At 56.2% G+C, this 18,164-nt stretch overlaps 1 protein-coding gene across 3 annotated transcripts in view; it reads right to left on the bottom strand.

Annotated features, from left to right (window-relative positions):
* SORCS2 (sortilin related VPS10 domain containing receptor 2) overlaps positions 1 to 18,164 on the bottom strand; it is a 501,532-nt gene that overhangs the window by 12,010 nt on the left and 471,358 nt on the right. For all 3 annotated transcript variants that reach the window (XM_068543485.1, XM_068543486.1, XM_068543487.1), the window contains 6 exons: positions 11,553 to 11,673; positions 10,557 to 10,690; positions 9,666 to 9,794; positions 7,085 to 7,256; positions 1,620 to 1,806; positions 679 to 812 (listed from right to left, as the gene is read on the bottom strand). In XM_068543485.1, the coding sequence (XP_068399586.1) occupies positions 679 to 812; positions 1,620 to 1,806; positions 7,085 to 7,256; positions 9,666 to 9,794; positions 10,557 to 10,690; positions 11,553 to 11,673 (877 nt within the window). The remainder of the gene's footprint in view (positions 1 to 678; positions 813 to 1,619; positions 1,807 to 7,084; positions 7,257 to 9,665; positions 9,795 to 10,556; positions 10,691 to 11,552; positions 11,674 to 18,164) is intronic.

Genomic DNA, 18,164 nt, shown 5'->3' with positions numbered 1-18,164 from the left:
CTTCCTCGACCCTCCCCATGCCAGGGAAACACAGTCCGGAGTCCAGGGCCCCTCCTGGTCTGGACCCTCAGCCACTGTTTGGGGCTTTCTGCTTGGCGGTGAAGGGCTGCCGTTTGCTGAATAAATGAAGGATCCCCCTTTGGGTCTTGAGGCACCCCCCGGCCTAAGGATGGGCAGCTTCACCTGCAAAGGCCCTCAGGGTCTCCTACCAGGCATCTGCCCTTGGCTCCCCACTGCCCACAGGATACAACCCACAGCCCTGGGTGAGGCTTCTGAGGTTGGGTCCAGCCCCCGGGGCCCCCCTCCTCCATGAAGGCTTCCCTGACTACTCCCATGCAATAATTAGAAATGGCCTGATCTCTTCTGGAACTCCCAGACGCATCACCTGTCTCCTTCCTGTGACACCTGTCACACACTAACTTAGGTCACCTACTATGTTCCCACATCTTTCCCTAGAATTGGGTCTGACCCGATTCATCCCCCGTCCACCACACTCAGACATGGCCGGACCCCAAACAGATGCTCAGGGTGAAGGAAGAGTCGGTGTGTGATTTCCTCACCTCCACGGTGTCACACGATGTGTCCTGCCCAGTATGGAGGGTGGGGCCTGCCCCACTCTCCACCCCAGATGGGAGCCTGTGGGAAGGAAGGGCTGCCAGGGGCCCGGGGCCAGCGTACCTGCAGGCTGTGGCCAATCCACCAGTAGAAGACGGTGAGGTTGGGGTTCAGGGGCAGCAGCACAGCTGTGAGGGTCACCTCCTGGTTGATGCCAATGACAGGAACCACTTCGAGGTAGAGGGCCTGCAGGGGGGCTGCAGGGGCCAGAAAAAGGTTAGGGGTCAGAGGGCATCAGGGCGCTGGCCATGTCACAGGTTGCTGTCAGTCACTATCACAATCAACCTCATCACCACCATCACCATCATCACCACCACCACCACCACCAACACCACCATCACCGCCATCGTTACCACCATCATCACCGCCATCATTACCATCATCTCTATCATCATCACCATCATCACCACCATCATCTCTGTCATCATCACCATCACCATCACCACCACCATCACCACCATCACCTCTATCGTCATCACCATAACCATCACCACCACCACCAGCATCACCACCACCATCACCATCACCACCACCACCATCATCACCATCATTACCATCACCTCTATCATCATCACCATCACCATCACCTCTATCATCATCACCATCACCATCACCATCACCACCACCATCACCACCACCAGCATCATCACCATCATCACCATCACCTCTATCATCACCATCACCATCACCACCACCATCACCATCACCACCACCATCACCATCACCACCATCATCACCATCATTACCATCACCTCTATCATCATCACCATCATCACCACCGTCATCTCTGTCATCATCACCATCACCACCACCATCACCACCACCACCACCATCATCATCAACCACCACCATCACCACCAACCCCATTGCTGCACAGACCACCATGGGTGTGGACTCGAGCCCAGCCTGCCTGCCTCCCTGCCCTTGGTCTCCCTGTGCTTCCCCAAGAACCAGGTCTCTGTCACAAGGAGAGACACTTGGCCTCAAAGGGACGATGGACTTACAGTTGACCTGGACAAACAGCACTGCTTCGTCATGTCCCGCCATGTTCTCTGCCCTGACGGACACGCGGTAGACGCCAGGGCTCTCATAGCGGTGCCGGATGGGCTCCCCGGTCAACGTGAGGTTCACGTACATGGCCTTGAAGCCGTCCCCCAGGTCCACTTGGTACTTGGTGGTCAGGACATCGCCCTGCAGGAAACACCACAGGGCCACTTAGGAGTGGCCTGCAAAGCTGGGGGCCAGCGATGGGGCATTCACTCATTCATTCAATCATTCATTCCCTCACTCCTTTCCTCAAAGTGAGTGGCCTGGGGACCCCAGGGAACCAGATCTGTTCTGCCCTTGGGGCTCCCAGCCTGGAGGGCTGGGCTGAGAGCTGTAGGACGTGGGTGGAAGCAGGGGCCAGGGCCAGGTTTGCATTAGAAAGATCACCCAGCTGCAGAGAGGGAGAGGGGTCAGGGCCCACGGGTGAAGGCAGGGAGGCAGTTCAGGGGTGGGGATAGGGGCCAGGGAGGCCCACCGAGGCCTCAGCCAGGAGCCAGGAGGGCGGGAAGGGGCCTAGCACATGCTGGACGGTTTCAGTAACATGTCTAGGAAGATGTGTGCGTGTAGGAAGACCCTTAGTCTCCCAGGAAATTAAGAAAACATTATTTTTCCCTCTGTGATGCTGCGATTACTGCATTTTTCTTTTATCTCATTCTATGTTGTGCCAGGAGTGATGGTCGTACGCACGGGCTCTGTGCAGGAAGGGGCTCCCACCCACCGCTGCCTCTTCCAGGCGTTTCCCCACCCACACAAGCTGTCCAATCATCTGTATACTCCCCGCCACGAGGCTTATCCTTCCAATAACCGTATTTTCCTCATAGAGTCGTGGGGAGGAAATTGAGCGAAGGGAACAATAACTTTTTCAACTTTCTGGCAAGAAGTTCTCATATTCAGTCTCATGTTCTCCCTCCCTCCCCCCACCCCGCATCGTCCCTTCCTGCCACCCCTCCCCCTGCTGCAGGAACACCCAGGAAACCATTCCCTAGTGATCAAGAACAAGCAGGGTCATCACTAACTGTTTAGCAATCCTCTTATTTTACACCTGCCAAACCTGAAAACTTGATAGAATACTTTTAAGTAAATTATGTTCATCTAACTTTCTTCACAAATATGGTGTAATAGGTTGAATAGTGTCCATCCCTGCCCCCGCTCCAATTCAGTCCACTTGAAACCTCAGAATGTACCTTATTTAGAAATAGGGTGTTTGCAGATGTCCTTAGTTAAGATGAGGTCACACCGGATTAGAACAGGACCTAAATCCAATGACTGGGGTCTTTATAAGAAAAAGGAAGGGGATTTGAGACACAGGAGAAGCCATGTGAAGACAGAGGCCGGAGGGAATGCGGCCACAGCCCAGGGATGCCTGGAGCCCCCAGAAGCTGCAGAGACAAGGAAAGATCCTCCAGAGGGAGCCCAGCCCTACTGACACTATGATTTTGGACTTCTAGCCTCCAAAACTGTGAGAGGAGAAATGTGTGTTGTTTCAGGCCACCCAGTTTGTGGCCACTGCTGTGATGGCCTCAGGCACCTTATACAAGTACGTTCTATTATCCCCATTTTATAGGTTGGAAGACTGAGGCTCTGTGAGCCCAGAACCCGCAGGCTGGCCCACGGGCCGGTGCTCTCACGGGGGCCGGGTGTCTCAAGTCCGATTTGTTCTGAGAGGGAGGGATTTCCTGTATTGCATCCTGGGAGAGGAAGGTGCTTCTGGCTGAGTCGGGACCTGCGGCTTTGATGGGCAGGTGCCACCCCCTCCTGGGGACCCTGAGTCCTGCCTGCAAGCAACTAAGACAGGTGCAAGTTTAACTATTGAAACATTTCCTTGTTTAAAACACCTCGTCATAATCGGGAAAGTAATACAGTGTCAATGTAGGACAAGGAGAGAATACAAAAGGCAAAGCGAAGGAGCTAGAAAGGAAAAACGGTAACGTCACTGCAACACCCGCCACCCACACCGTGGTGTTTCCAGGCAGATCTGTGTGTGTGTGTTTATTACTGTGTGCTTCAAAAACACTCAGATGTTTCATGCTGAGCCAACTGCCAATTCACATGTAACTGTAACGGATAATACAGAGAGCCCCACGTCCCTGGTACCCAGTTCCCCATGTGCTAACATCCTGCAGAACAGCAATGTCACAAATAGGGAATCCACACTGATTCAGTCACCACTGGGGTCCCTCCTGCTGCCCTTTCACAGTCATACCCGCCCCTTCCATCATATCCCTGACTCCATGGGATTAGAACCTGCTCTCCATTTCTATAATTTTGTCATTTTGAGAATGTTCTATAAATGAAATCAGAAAGTATGGAGTCATTGGGATTAGCTTTTGCATTCAGTATAGCTCTCCGGAGATTCACCCAGCTTGTGGTGTGTAGTCTGTTCCTTTTTATTTCGGAGTACCACCCACGGGATGGACGTGCCACCATGCGTTATCCACTTGTCCATCCAGGACATCTGGTTGTCTGCAGATTCTGGCTGTTATGAATAAAGCTGCTGTGAACCTTGATGTAAAGGTTTCCCTGTGAATGTAAGTCTTTATTTCTCAGGAGTGTAATTGCTGATTCCTATGGTAGTTGCATGTTTAGCTTTTAAAGAAACGACCAACTTTTCCGGAATGGCTATACATTTTACGTTCCCATCAGCCACGTAGGAGGGATCCAGTTTCTCTGCAGCCTCGCCTGCATTTGGTGGTGTCACTATTTTTTAGTTTAGCCATCCCCGTAGGTGTGCAGCGACACCTCTTTGAGGGTTTGATTTGCATTTCCCTGATGGCTAATGATGCTGAACGTGGTTTCATGTGTTTGTTTGCCATCTGTACACCCTCTTCAGGGAAATGTCTCTCCATGTCTTTTGCCCATTTTCTGACTGGATGGTTTGTCTTCTTACTGTTGAGTTCTGAGTGTTCTTCATGTATTCTGGGTACTAGTCCTTGTTGGCTGTGGTTTGTAAATATTTTCTTCTATGGCTGCCTTTTCGTCTTCTTAGGGTCTGTCGCAGAGCAAAATGTCGCATTTTGACGAAGTCCCATTTATCAGATTTCCTTCGTGGATGGGGCTTGTGGTGCCAAGTCTGAGAACTCTGTGCCTAGCCCTAGGTTCCGGCTATTTTCCTCTATCTTTTTTCTAAAAGGTTTATAGTTTTCCATTTTCCATTTAAGTCTGTGATCCACTTTGAGGTGATTCTGCACCAGGTGTGAGATTCATTTTTACCGGCTCTTCATGTGCTGAAGCCCATCCTCCCTCCACCGAGATGCTTTTGCTCCTGGGCCAAAATCAGCCGGGCCTGCTTGTGTGGGTCTGTTTCTGGGTTCTCCATCAGATTTATTTTCAGTGCTTAAATATTTACAGAACTGGGATCCCCCTAAATCCAGCGCTGTTTCCACACCTGGGTTGGGTGTGTGCGTCTGTGGTTGTGTTACGAATGTGAATGCGTGAACATGTATGTGTGTGTGTGAGTGTCCGTGTGTGTGAGAACGAGCGTGCACCAGTGTGTGTATCCACCTCAACCCTGCACCCACTCCTTCCCAAGGCCCCGACACGGGAGCCAGCGGCCTCTTCCGGACAGCGGCGAGCACTGGACTCTCTCTCCCAAGAGCATCTTTCTGTTGCCCCCTCACCTCTGCCTGCTGCAGTCGAGAGTGCCAGCCCGCTGGGGCGGTGGGCTGCCAGGCGTACCCTGTCCTGGCTCTGGATGGAGCACCGCAGGTGTGACTTAGCTGCTGGGACTCCAGGCTCTAGGGGGCAGCAGGCGGCCGTTTTTCTTGCAAATCTGTCCCGGAGCTCCGGGCGGCAGCTGGGTCCCCTCTGAGGGTCCGGGTGGTCCCAAGCTGGGCAGCGGGCTGCGTCCTCCTCTGCTGTGAACAGGGTCCCCCACCACCCCAGGGCTGCCCGAGGCTGAAGCGTGACTCTCAGAACCAGGCTCAGTCACCACGGGGACGGGGACAGGCGGGAAGGGGAGGCCACCCCAGGATCAGCTCGTTTCTGGGGGCCGTGAACCAGGCGCTGTCCACACGGAGCCCCAGGCCTGGACCTAACGCCAGCTCTGTCACTGTTACTGTGTGGCCTCAGGTGAGTGGCTGCACCTGTCTGAGGCTGGGTGTCCCCAGCTACAAAGCCGGCTGATGGGAGCACAGCCCTTAGACACGGGGAGGGATGACACACGGGTGCCCACGAGTACAGCTCTTTGCTCTGGACCAGAGCCCCCGCTTTCCAACATCAAAGACCTCTGTCAGCATCACCCTGCCCCACCTGGGCACGAAGCACATGCAATTACAAAGCCCCACTCATTTCACGCTACATATTTGTTAACCGAAGACCCAAATGCGCAAGAGAGCCATGCGCCTGGGAGAGGCTGGGACCCTGGGGGTGGGAACAGGGGGTTCTGACCTCCCCTTTGTGCTTTTCTGTCATTTTGAATTTCCTGCACGTTTGTAAGTTTTTCTAATTTCTGCTTTTGAATGTTCTACAATGAGCATTTGTTACTTCTATAATCAGAAAAATAAGCATGCTGCATATTAGTTTAAATAGGTTAGAAGGAAATTAAAAAATTAACAGTGGGTACCTTGGGAGAACAGGATTTTTGGTGATATATTCTTATGTTTTTAATGTGGTTTTCCAACATTCTACAATGAGTATATACTGTTTTTAAAATCAGAAAAAAATGTAACACTTGTACTAAAGAAAAGAAAAGACTAGGAGATGGGGAAGAAATTTATGTATTTATATATAGGTATGTGTATATATATATTTGTGTGTGTGTATATATGTGTGTATATATATACATACAGACACACAAAATATTTCTATATCCATCCATCTGTATTTGTATCTATGTCTATCCATTATCTATCAGTCTATCATCTATCTATGTCTGCTTATCATCGATATCTATCTCTCCATTTACCTATCCATCTATCTATCATCTATTACGGAATTTGTCTTTGGCTATGAGATTATACGTAACGGTGGGTTGTTTTTTTTTTTTTTTTTTTTTGGTTGGCATCATCGCATTTATTTATTCATTTATTTTTACAGTTTTTTTTTTAAACTTCCTGCTTTTCTTATGATTCCAAAATTAACTAACTCAGTATAACGAGAGGTTCAAAAAGTTTTACGGCCGCCCACAGGAAGGCAGGAATCTGACGTCACCGCGCGGTGAACACACACACACAGAGATGTTTGAAGCCACGCCCCCCTGGGCCTGGGCCTGCTGCACGCGGCTCCGTTCCCTCCCTGCCTCCGCCCTCTGTTTCATCGTTTCAGTGCTGGTCTGGACCTGGGAAGGGGGGAAGGAGCCCCCCCGGCCCACTCTCCCCTCTCCCGCCATTCGGGAACCGCTGGTCCAAAGACGCTGCCCTAACCGACGTGGAGGGGAGAGAGCGCCGCCCGGCGCCCCGTGTGCCCGGTTGAAGCGGCGCCTCACCTGTTCCTGCCGTACCACGAACAGCACGTCCTCCCCCGGCCGCACGGCCACCGCCTCGCCGCGGATGCCGACGTGCAGGCCCCGCGGCGGCAGGAGGGGGCACTGCAGCTGCGCCGGGCTCTGCCGCGGGTCCACGCCACCCTCGCACACGTTGGACACCACCTTCCGGTACCTGCGGCCAGACAGCGAGTCAGACAGGCGGGAGTGGGGCGGGCCCTGCCGCCCGGCCGGACCTGCTTGTCGCCGAGAGGTGGCTCTTGGCTTGGCGAACTCCATTCTTCAACCCCCTCCCTTTTCCCGACTCCACCTGTTTGCTATTTCTGCCCCATTTTGGAGATGGGAAAACTGAGGCTCAGGGGAAGAAATGACCAGTAATGGCAGGACCTGCTTCCGTCACTGGACGTTTCCTTGGTCTGCTCGTATTCTTACAATAACGGTAACAGCTGTTGTTGCTGAGGGGAGGATTGAAGGAGTCAGTCTGAATTTCGTGGCTTTGCTGGGAAATACGGTCCTGGGAGGACAGAGTGCCCAGGAGGGGCCGGGCCTTACCGCTGATGCGCCACATGGCTGTGCGCAAACATGCTCCCAGGGGGCTCCTCTCCCTCTTACGTCAAGAGAGCGGGACCAGATGACACCTGATTCACCAGCTCATTCACACAACACGAATTTACTGAGCATCTGCTACGTGCCGGGTGCTGGGGTATGAGGTCATCACTCACAGCCCTGCCCTTGCAGAGAGGACTGTCTAGTGAGGGAGGGAGCCCTCACCAAACCATCCCCCACATCAAGGCAACATCGCAACTGGGACAGGTGCTGGGGAGGGGCAGCACCTGGGAATCTGGTCCCTGAGAAAGGGGCTTTCAGCTAAGACCAGAAGGGTGAACAGGAGAGGGAAGAGCATCCTGGGCAGCGGGAACAGCATGTGCAAAGGCCCTGTGGTGGTGGGGGGGGGGGCAGAGCCAAAGCCCAGAGTGGGCAGCAGGTGTGGGATGAGAGTGGGGAGGGGCTGGTGGGCAGAGCCCAATGGGCTCTAGTAAACAGTTAGGGGGCGACGGGAAAACCACTGCTCGGGTGGCATCTTCAGACTTGCCACTTGTGACGCTCCCTCGGGCGACACCGGGATTCTGGGTCTGCCAAAGTGCCTGGATCTGCCCACCTCCTGTGCCTGGTGCCCCGCCTGCCCTCACGGCCCTGCCGCTGAATGAACGTTCAGAAGTTTATCATGCAAAGACGCATGTGATTAGTTTGGAAGAAAATACGCTCCCTACGAGCTACCCAGCCACAGCCCCTTGGCACCCAGAGTGTGCAGATGGTATGAAATGAAACCCTCTGCCCTTGATATGGGTCCTGGCTCTGCCATCTCAGACAAGAGTTCCTGCGTGCCAAGCCCTGGTGGGTGCCCTGGAGCAGCTGCTGTGGCTCCCTGAGGGAGGGAGGGATGGATGGATGGATGATAGATGGATGATGGATGAACGGTTGGAGGGATGGGAGGATGGATGGATGATGTGTGAGTGAGGGGAAGAATAAATAGATGGATGATTAGATGGATGGATGGATAGATGGATGATGGATGGGTGGGTGGACGGATGAATGGATGATGGATGGATGGAGGAATAAACGGGTAGATGATTGGATGACTGGATATATGGATGGATGGATGGATGATGGGATTTATGCTGCTGAGGTCCAAGACTGCTTTTCTGCTTCAGCTTCTTTCTTCTCGGGCTCTGCCCTGCCCCATCCCCAGGGGCAGTAATGAGGATTTTCTAGTAAGTCCACAGGCGGTTTACTCCCTCTCAAAACTTCCCCAAAGGGAAGCAGAGACTTTTAGATAAAGCTTGTTTAGGGCCTCTGGAGCGGCAGGTTCACAGCCTTTACACACCTAACATTTTTATATGACGTTCATCCTTGACACGCCACATGGTCAGCCTCTGGTGGAGGAAAAGTGTCATAACGGCTCACACCTGTGGAGCACTTAACCCTCACGTACAGCGTGTGTCCACCACGCCACACACTGAGGGACCTGCTACGTGTCGTGGAGCTTACCGTCCAGTCGGGGGGACGACTGGGTGAGTGTGACAATAACTGGGATATGCGCCCTCACAGGGTAAGCGCAGGGCCCAGGGTGAGTCAGGGAGGCCTTCCTGGAGGAGGCATTGTTCAAGCTGAGACCTAAAGGGAGTGTGAGCACCTCCGGCCCAGCTCAGGCCGGCCTCACTCAGTGTTGGTAAATGGGGAAGGGTCATCCCAGCACTGCAGGGGCTCAGAAGGACCAGGCGAGGAGTGTTACTTCTCTGGAAGGGCTCAGCCTCTGCAGCAGGTGTGAGCTACAAAGCCCTTGGACCTTCTCTGCCTGTTGTTCTCTGTTCGGAGCCAGATCAAGGCACTTGTTCTCCCTGAGGCTGACCCACATGGGCTCTGATTGGAGAGCCCCGAGGGGTCAGTGCCTGGGGTGACTCTCAGGAACCCCGGCACACAGGCCATTCAGCCCCGACTTCTCTTTCCCTGACTCCATGCGGGGAGCCATGGGCACCAGGCAGGAAGGCAAGGGGCCACCCTGGTTCTGCCCCGTGCTACTCACCCGAGACTGCTGGTGTAGGTCTGGCCCAGGACACAGTCGTCTGGGGGGGACAGGGGGTTAAACCAGAAGTTGGCAAAGCACTTGTTGGCGTCGGACTCGGAGGAGGGGGTGCGCTCAAATCCGTAGTCACTGGGAGGAGGGAAAAACGGCCGTCAGGAGACAGCGTGGGTCAGGGGCCTAATGCTGAGGATGCAGAAGGGGATCCACAGGGCCCTGTCCCAGAGGGAAGACAGGACTGAAGGCCGACAGTTACGTTCCAGGTGAGAAGGGATGCAAAGGGGATTCTAGCAAATCACAGGAGAGCACTGAGCCCAGCCTGGTTGTCCTGGAGGGCTGCCTGGAGGAGGTGGGCTGAATCTCAATGGAAGATCAAGAGGCAGTCAGGGAAAGAGGGGGGAAGGGCACTGCAGGCAGGGACCGGCCCCTTCAACACTGGTGCAGGGAGACAGTGGGGAAGGTGGCTGACGGAGAGGGCTGAGGACGGCTGGGGAGGGGGGCAGGTTCCAGAGCTCGGACATCCTCCTGTGGGCAGCAGGCGGCCACGGGAGTCCTTGAGCGGAGGCAGGGGAGTGGTCAGGGGGCTTTCGGCAGAGTCTCTGGACAGAGGAGAAGGGGCTGGGTGGTATAGCCGGCCCCCGGGATGCCCTCCGTGTTCCTCAGTTTCCCCTCCCACCTGTGAGCAGTGCCACGTGCACTGGTTTTGGAACGAGGCCCATGAGTTCTTTAATGCGGGCTGGACCCAGTGGCTGGGTCCTAAGGCACAGAGTAAGGGGGAAGTGACGGAGTGTGACTCCTGAGACCTCCCCCGGCATCACCTGCGGGGACAGCGGCTGCCGGGTCACCAGGCTACTCAGGCAGCCCCAGGGGCCCGTGGCAGAGCGGGACCCTCACCAGAGGAAGTCCGAGTCGCGGCACTGGCACACGCGGGCCGTGAGCGCCGCCGTGAAGCTCCGACCCTTGATGCACCAGGACATAGGCTTCCTCCTCCGGAAACTCCTCTGCTGGCCCAGGACGCAGCGGTCGCCCTGTGCAGGAAGGCCAGGGTGAGGGGCCACTCTGCATCGGCTCCCACCCCTCCTGCTGCCGGTTCCTCACTCGCCGGCCAGCTGTAGGGGCCGGGAAACTGGGGCCTGGGGGAGGGGTGTGCGTGCCTGAGGCCAGCCTAGGGCAGCCTGGCTCCCCTCCCACCCGCCCTAGCATTCACTGAGCTCCCACTGTGTACAGGCTCCGTCTGGGCCCTGAGGGGTGGCAGGGCTGCTGGAAGAGGCCCCTTGCATTCACTCCTCAGGCCTGAGGGTGCCAGGTGGGCCCTGTGCAGCTGGGGTGAGCCGCGGCCTCCAGGACACACAGTAGGTCCTCAGCCAATGATCAGAAGAGGCCACACCTGTGTGAACGGGAGCCGTGGTGCAGGGTCCCCACAGCAATTCCAGAGCCCCCCTCACTCTGAAATCCTGTCCTGTGGCCACACCACCTGCTCTGAACTGCACTGGGAGGCCATTGCGATTCCTCATTTATTCCTCTCCGTGTGAATATGACACACTTTGCTGTAGAAACATGTATGTGTTTGAGATTACGGGGTGGGGCTGCCCCAGACCCACTGGGGTGTTACCTAATATATGATACACATGCCCTGTTACCGTCCCTCGATCTGAAAACTCCTGGACCCCGAGCACGCCTGCCTCCAGGCTGGCTGGGGCCCTGTGCACCTGTTCCCCTGAGTGTGACTGCAGACTCTGGCCCAGGCAGCCCCAGGCCCCAGAGGGGGGCCAGAGCACCCCGAAGGAGGGCTGGGCATCTGAGGGAGGCCCTCGGTCCCGCAGGACGGGGACTCTGTCTGGCGGAGGGGGCCCTGCGTGGTGCCCACCCCCAGCCTGCGGCCAGGCCCACCTGCAGGTTGGTGAGGTCCCAGGAGCTGTAGTCTTCCTCGCTGCACTGCCTGGAGAACCAGGGCCGGAAGTCCACCTTGACCAGCTCCCAGTCCGAGCGGAAGCTGATGTGGCCGAAGACGCTGGTGGGCGGGGGGGGGTGTGGGGAGGGGCGGGAAACCACCTTAGTCTGGCCCGCCCCCCAGGCGCCCACCGCTTCCTCTGCGGGCCTCTGTTCCCACCTGCGCAGCGGGCCCTACGGTCCCTCCCCTGCCCCCGCTGGGCTGCCCTGGGACCAGGCACCTGCCCTGGGCCCGGCTGGCCACGAGCATTTGGGCGTCGGCGTTAGTATTCCCACAGTCCTCACACGTAATCTATGGCTCGTTGATGGCCTTGGTGGGGGTCATCCCACCTGGCCCCCTGATGGATGAGGAAGCAGGCACGGTAGGGTCAGGAGCCTGGACCCTCCCACAGCCCCCATGCTAGTCCCTGCAGAATTGTTTTGCAGAATGATTCGTGGTCAGGTGTCTGCGTCCTGTGCTCTCTGGCTTCTCCTCGCCTTTCTTCCCAGCTGACCAATCCAGGAGGCCTGTGCTGCAGAAAGCCAGCTCCGCCTAGCTGGGCCACAGCCTTTTCACCCCAAGCAGAACCGACAATCCAAAGAGAAGTAACGAGTCATCACACCGGCTCAGAGCGGCAGGGTGGGAAGGATCTCAGTGCGGTCCTTGCTGCGTGGCCCCGGCCTCGGTGGGTGGAAGAAGCAGGGGACAGAGCACCATGGGGGCTCTGCAAAAGCCAGTCCTCTACGGAGCACGGGCAGTGTGCTGGGAGCCCCGTGTAGGCTATCTGGTCTAATCCTCACCACAGCCCGCTCTACAGAAAGGAAAACTGAGGCACAGAGAGGTTGAGTAACTTGCTCAAGGTCACACAGCTTGTTTGTGCCATTTCTTCTCCCTCAGCAGGCATTTGTTGAGTTGCCTACCATGTACCCAGATCCCTCGCTCTCTGGGAAGGCTGCTGCTGAAGGGATTTCCACCTGATCCTCCCAACACCTCACACCTGGGCTCCAAATACCAGCACAGAAGAGGGGACCAGCCTGTACTTCTCTGGTTCTTCTCCAGTCCACCCTATAGTACCCAGGCCATATTATCAGAGGTCAAGCATTTAGATGGAGGAGGTGAAGCACCCACTCTGGTCTTGGTCCCCTTCCGCACACACCGACAGGAGCCGGATACTCGGGGGAAGCCAGTCATGGTCTGAAAGGGTGCAAACCCCGTTCTAGGAGAGTAGTTGAGAAGGCTCTTGGAGTGTTTTCTGGAGGATATGATGGCTGGCTCTGAATGTCTGAGGCTGACATTTGAAGAGGAGTTTTGGAGTTTTGGCTCCATAGGGCACCTCTGAGCCAGGTAGGCCTGGGATGATACCCATTTACTATGTCTGTGACCTTGGGCAGGTCCATTCTTCTCTGTACCTCAGTTTCCTTGGCTTTAAAATGGGGACAATAACACTGGCCTTTCAGGATCGATGGTGGATTAGCAATGGTTTGTGTAGGATGCTTGGCACTTAGTAGGAGATTTATACACACATATGCACAACACACACTCACTTGTGCACATACACCCATGCACACGCACATGCTCACACATTCTCACGTGCACACACATTACCTCTACTGCCCAGAACAGTCCCCCGAAGCAGATACCATGATCTTTATTTTACAGACAAGACCCCGAGTCTCTGCAGGGGCCTCCTCTGATCCTAGCAGCCCCGGAGCCTCCCTCCGTCTCAGCCTTGACCTGCCTCTGTGGCCCGCCTCTCCGTCCTCCCGTCCTGGGCTCTGAGATCACTCTCCCTCCCCGATCGCCGGCAGCCCTGGTGTCTGGAGACACCCTATGCTCCTCCTTCCAGTCCTGGCCTCTCGCCCGCTCATGTCTGGTTGTGAATAATCCATTCTGCTTTTCTCCTGCCTGAGGTGCAAGTCGGAGTCCCCGCCACTGTCTCTCAGCCTGGGGCCTCTCCTGATGCTGATGGACGTGGCCCAGCAAGGACCGAACGGCCCGCTTCTCCTCCGCCGGGTCCAGCTGCGCCTGCAGGTGCTGTTTCCGATGGCGAGGTTGTAGGAGGCCCGGATGGTGGTGACCGTGGCCGTGAAGGTGTGAAGGTGTCTTGCCGGTCCTCTGTCCTGACTCCCATCCTGACACGGACAGCCCTCTCCCTGGGAGTGTCACCACGTGGGGATTTTCTTTGTCACAGTGTCCCCTTCTCCCAAGCAAAGCCTGCTGGGTTGGTGACTGAGAACAAGAGGGTCTTAGCTCCCTGAAGCGATGTCTCCAAGGGACAATTTCCAGGTCCTCAGCCTGAGCTGCGTCTCTTGCTCTTCTGGAAGCCACGTTATAATGGAAGTGACAACAGCAGGAACTGCTGGCCTGTACTCTGTACCTGCTACACGCTCGACCTTCCATCCTCTCCTCCTCACCAATCCCCTGCGGAACGTACTGTTAACACTCCCACCTTACGGACGAGGAGACTGAGGCCAGGGACCCCCTCAGGATGGCACGGCAGCGGCCCACCTCCCGGGGGAGCCAGGGTCGGTCCCCGGGTTGGCGACCACGGGGCTGGGATGCTTTGCCCGGGAAACACGCACTGGCGCGAGCATGACCACCGCGCAGTCTCCCAGGCGGGCGGCACAGGTGCCGCTGGGGAAGTCCCTGAAAAGAGGCTGGCTTGCTTGATCTAACTAGTCCCCTCCGTGTCTTTGAAGTCCTGCCTTTTATGAAGCCCAAAAGCTCAGCTGATACTTCGAGAAATATCTGTCATCCAGCTGATTCTGAGTTTTAGGAAGGAGATGCCAGAGGGAGGCGATTTATTGCTTCACGATTCATAAGGAAAATGTGGGTCAGCCTCTGCAGGTTAAGGAGGAGCCCCACGCCCTTCAAAGAGCTCCCTCCCCTCCCCTAGTGCAGCCCGGGGAGGATCTGGGAGCCCCACTATCCCCCCCCCAGGGCCTGGGGGGCCCTCACCCCTCTGAGGCTGCAACGGTGGGGACGGGAGGGTAAGCAAGGGTGATCCAAGCTGAGGGAAACATCCCCAAAGGTGACTACGGTCAGCTTGGACGTGACCTTTGGGCAGATTTGGATAAAGAACCATCTGGGGAAATGCTCTCAACTGTGCAGGAAATAGGACAGCGAGGGATAGAGAGAGAGAGAGGCAGAGAGACAGAGGATGGGGAAGGGAGGGAGAGACAGAGAGACACAGAGAGGGAGAGAAGGAGGGAGACAGGAAGGGAAGGAGGGGGAGTGGAGAGGACGCTAGGTCTGGGTGGGAGCACTTCCAGCAGTCTGGAGAGAGGCACCTTTATTCTAACATGCCAGTGTGTTCCCTCTTTCAGAGTTGGAATTATTTCTGTGTCAACTGGAATTTGAAAGTGGTCTGACGATGTGGCACAGTGAAGTAGGAGGCCTGTAGGAACAGTTCCGATGCTTTTTCAAAAAAAACTTGAGGTTACAGCATCTGGCTCTGAATTCTGCCAAGAGTGTTCCAGGAATAAAATGCCCCATCTGTTGATGAGTGCTGAAAACCAAGCTGTTTCTGGGGCCAAACCCAGCACGGATGTGGTGACAAAGGGCTTGACGCCCTGAAGCTCCTAGGTCAATGCCCTGGGGTAGAAAGTGCTCCCATTTCTCAGCTGGGGAAGCTGAGGCCTCAGACCCAGCTGACTTGTTCAACCTCTGCAAAACCAGCACGGGCCAGCCATCTCTCCCCTGGTGTTTCTGACGCTTCCCTCCTGCTCCGTGGACTCTGGTCCTGGAAAACTGGTCAACAAGCAGAGGGTCCAGGCTGAGCCTGGCCGCCACACCACAGAGAGCCCTGCATCGGCCCAGGCTGGAGTCTTCCTCCCTCCCCTGCCCACCCCAGACCGAAGCCTCCAAGAGCACGAGGGGAGCATAAATGTGTGACGTCCTGAAAGATTTAGCTCATTCCAGGGCCAGGGAGGAGAGGAACTAGGTGTCCAGGGAGAAGCACAAGTGGGGCGTTTAGGGAATTAGAAAGGTGATTGATTCCTGACCCAGTTTTTATAGGACAGCCTCTGGGGTCCCCCTTCCAGCTCTGGCTCTCCAGGAACCATGCAGAGCTGATGCGAGGGGTCCCCCTTTCCCACCACTCCCTCGGTGCAGAATTATTGAGATTTTTAGCACTTCTAGAAGAAGGGGGAATAAATCCTCCCTGGAGATTTCCTATGAGAATAAAATGAGATAACGTAAAAAAAATGGACCCATAACATATAGTATGTGCTCAATAAAGCTTCATTACAGAACTTGTTGCAAGAGGCCATACTGGGAAAGATGTAGGGCGGATGCCAGGCTGCCTCAGTCCTGGTGGCAGGGGAGGCCCCCTGGAGGGGCCACTGAAGCCGGATTTAGGTCTGGCAGGAACTTAGGTGGCTCTCCTGTCTCAAACGTCCTGAGAAAGGAGTCCGCACTACCGTTTCCATGTCCCTTTGCTCCATCTTCCGTTCCCAGAAGCCTGGGCGGTGGGCACACAGGCGGCCCGCGGTGGGGAGCTTACCAGAGCTGTGCTCCCAGCCCCCATCCCAGGCAGCCAGAGGAGGCTGGCACGGGGGCGTTCACATGAGCACCCACAGGAGCCCCAGGGCAGAGGCGGGCCTGGAGGGGTAACGTCCACCCTGGGCGGTTTCCTTCCAGTTCAGGCCTCGCGCTGGGGGCCAGGCACACCTGGGGGCTTATCCGAGTGGCCCCTCTGGGGCATTCAGAAGGATGAAGACCTGGATCTTCACAGGCGATGGGGAGCCGGCCGGGGCAGGGGCGTGAAAGCCATCGTGAGCTGCAAGGGCAGACAGGAGGGCATGAGTTGTTCTCTCACCAGGGACTCGCTCCCAGGCAATGACTCCAGCTGGGCACACAGACCTGGGCATGCTCTCCAGGCCGAGCGGGCAGGGTGAGGGGTCCTGGCACCCGGCCACTCCGCTGGGAGTGGACGGAACCGGCCCGTCTGCTCCAGAAGGGCTGAGCCAGAGCTGGGGGCACAGTTCAAATCCTCACGTGGAAAAGCATCAATCCTTCTGTGCCCACAGCTCGTCCTTGGGCCTGGGTCTCACTGGCCCAGTTCTGGTTCAAAGGTCAGCTGCTCCGAGACTCCTTGATCACCACCCACCCCAAAAGCGACCCTTCAGCCCCCAGCCCCTCGGCTGGCTGGCCCTGTTGTATCAGCATCTTTCACGTTATCGAGGAACCATGTCACTCTTGGTTATATTTGATCTGTCTGCCTGGGCCACCAGCTCTGTGGGTCCTTGGGGTCCCTGGTGCCCAGACAGAGGGTGGCACGTGGCAGGCCAGGTTGGAATGACCGGAGAAGGGCTGGCCTTGAGATAGGCTGGGACCTGGGACCTGGGACCCTTTGCTGCAGTGCTGGCACCTGGACAAACGTCTCCTTGAGCCACAAAATACAAAGAAACTATAAGGGACTAAAAATAACTGCGTGTATGCCCAGTTGGGGCAAATTATGGACAGCAAGATACAAAAAGACCAAAAACGCAACTGCCACTTCTGAAGAGCCGGGAACAAAAGCAGGGTCCTGCACATGCCCCCCGCACACAACCCCACCTAAGGGGTGGGCAAACCTCCTAAGCCACCCCTCCGGCTGACTGCAGCACACACCTCTACCCTCACCCCATATAAGGAAGCAGCTCGCCGCCCCCTCCCCCATCCTCGGGGATCAAGCAAGGGAACCTCTTACTTGTTTTCACTTCCTACTGCTACAGCAGGAGCCTTCCTGGGCTGGGGACTCAGACCCAGCCCTGCCCTCTGGAAGCTTCCTCAAAGTCTGCTGGGGGGAGAGAGGAAGTAACTTGGGAGGCCAACCAGAGACCGAGGTGTCCAAAGTGCCGGGTCCCCTCCCAGCGTCAGTGGCCCTGGCCTACATTGGGCTGTCGTGAGGGGAAGAGTCGTGGGGCCTTGGGTGGCTTCCTGGGGCCATCTTCACTCATTTCCACAAACTCGTGCTGGGAAACATATGTCCTCACAGTTCTGGAGGCCAGAAACCTGCGATATGGTTGCTCACAGAGCGGGCTTCCTCTGCAGGCCCCAGGGGAGGCTCCTTCCTGCCTCTTCCAGCTCCTGGGGCTCCAGGCGTGCCTGGGCTGTGGTCGCATCACCCTGGCCTCTGCCTCTGTCTTCACGTGACGTTGTGGCTGTGTACCTAACCCTAACCCTCTTCGTATAAGACACAAATCATTGGATTAGGGCCCACCCTCCTCCTGTGTGACCTCATCTCAACTAAGCACGTCGGCAAAGGCCCTGTTCCCAAGTAAGGTCACATCCACAGGTTCTGGGTGGACGTGGATTTGGGGGGACACTGCTCTCCCCAGTGCAGGCGTCATCCATAAAAGCCAAGCAGAGTGCACAGGGCCCGGTCTCCTGCACCCAGCGGCCAGGCATGCACAGCATTGGCGGGGCTGTTAGAAATGCAGAGTCTCGGGCCCCACCCTGGCTTGTGAATCAGCTCTGCCTGAACAAGTGCCTAGTCGGGCGAATCACCCAGGAAGGAGGCTTCCAAAGGCGGACCCTCATTTCGTGGTTTCTGGGTGAGCGCCTTGTCTCCCCAGCGGGGCCACAGG

This window comes from Eschrichtius robustus, chromosome 4 (assembly GCF_028021215.1).
Source record: "Eschrichtius robustus isolate mEscRob2 chromosome 4, mEscRob2.pri, whole genome shotgun sequence".
Taxonomy (NCBI): Eukaryota; Metazoa; Chordata; class Mammalia; order Artiodactyla; family Eschrichtiidae; genus Eschrichtius; species Eschrichtius robustus.
Note: the sequence above shows the minus strand (reverse complement) of the source record. Positions and strands in the feature narration are given on the sequence as shown.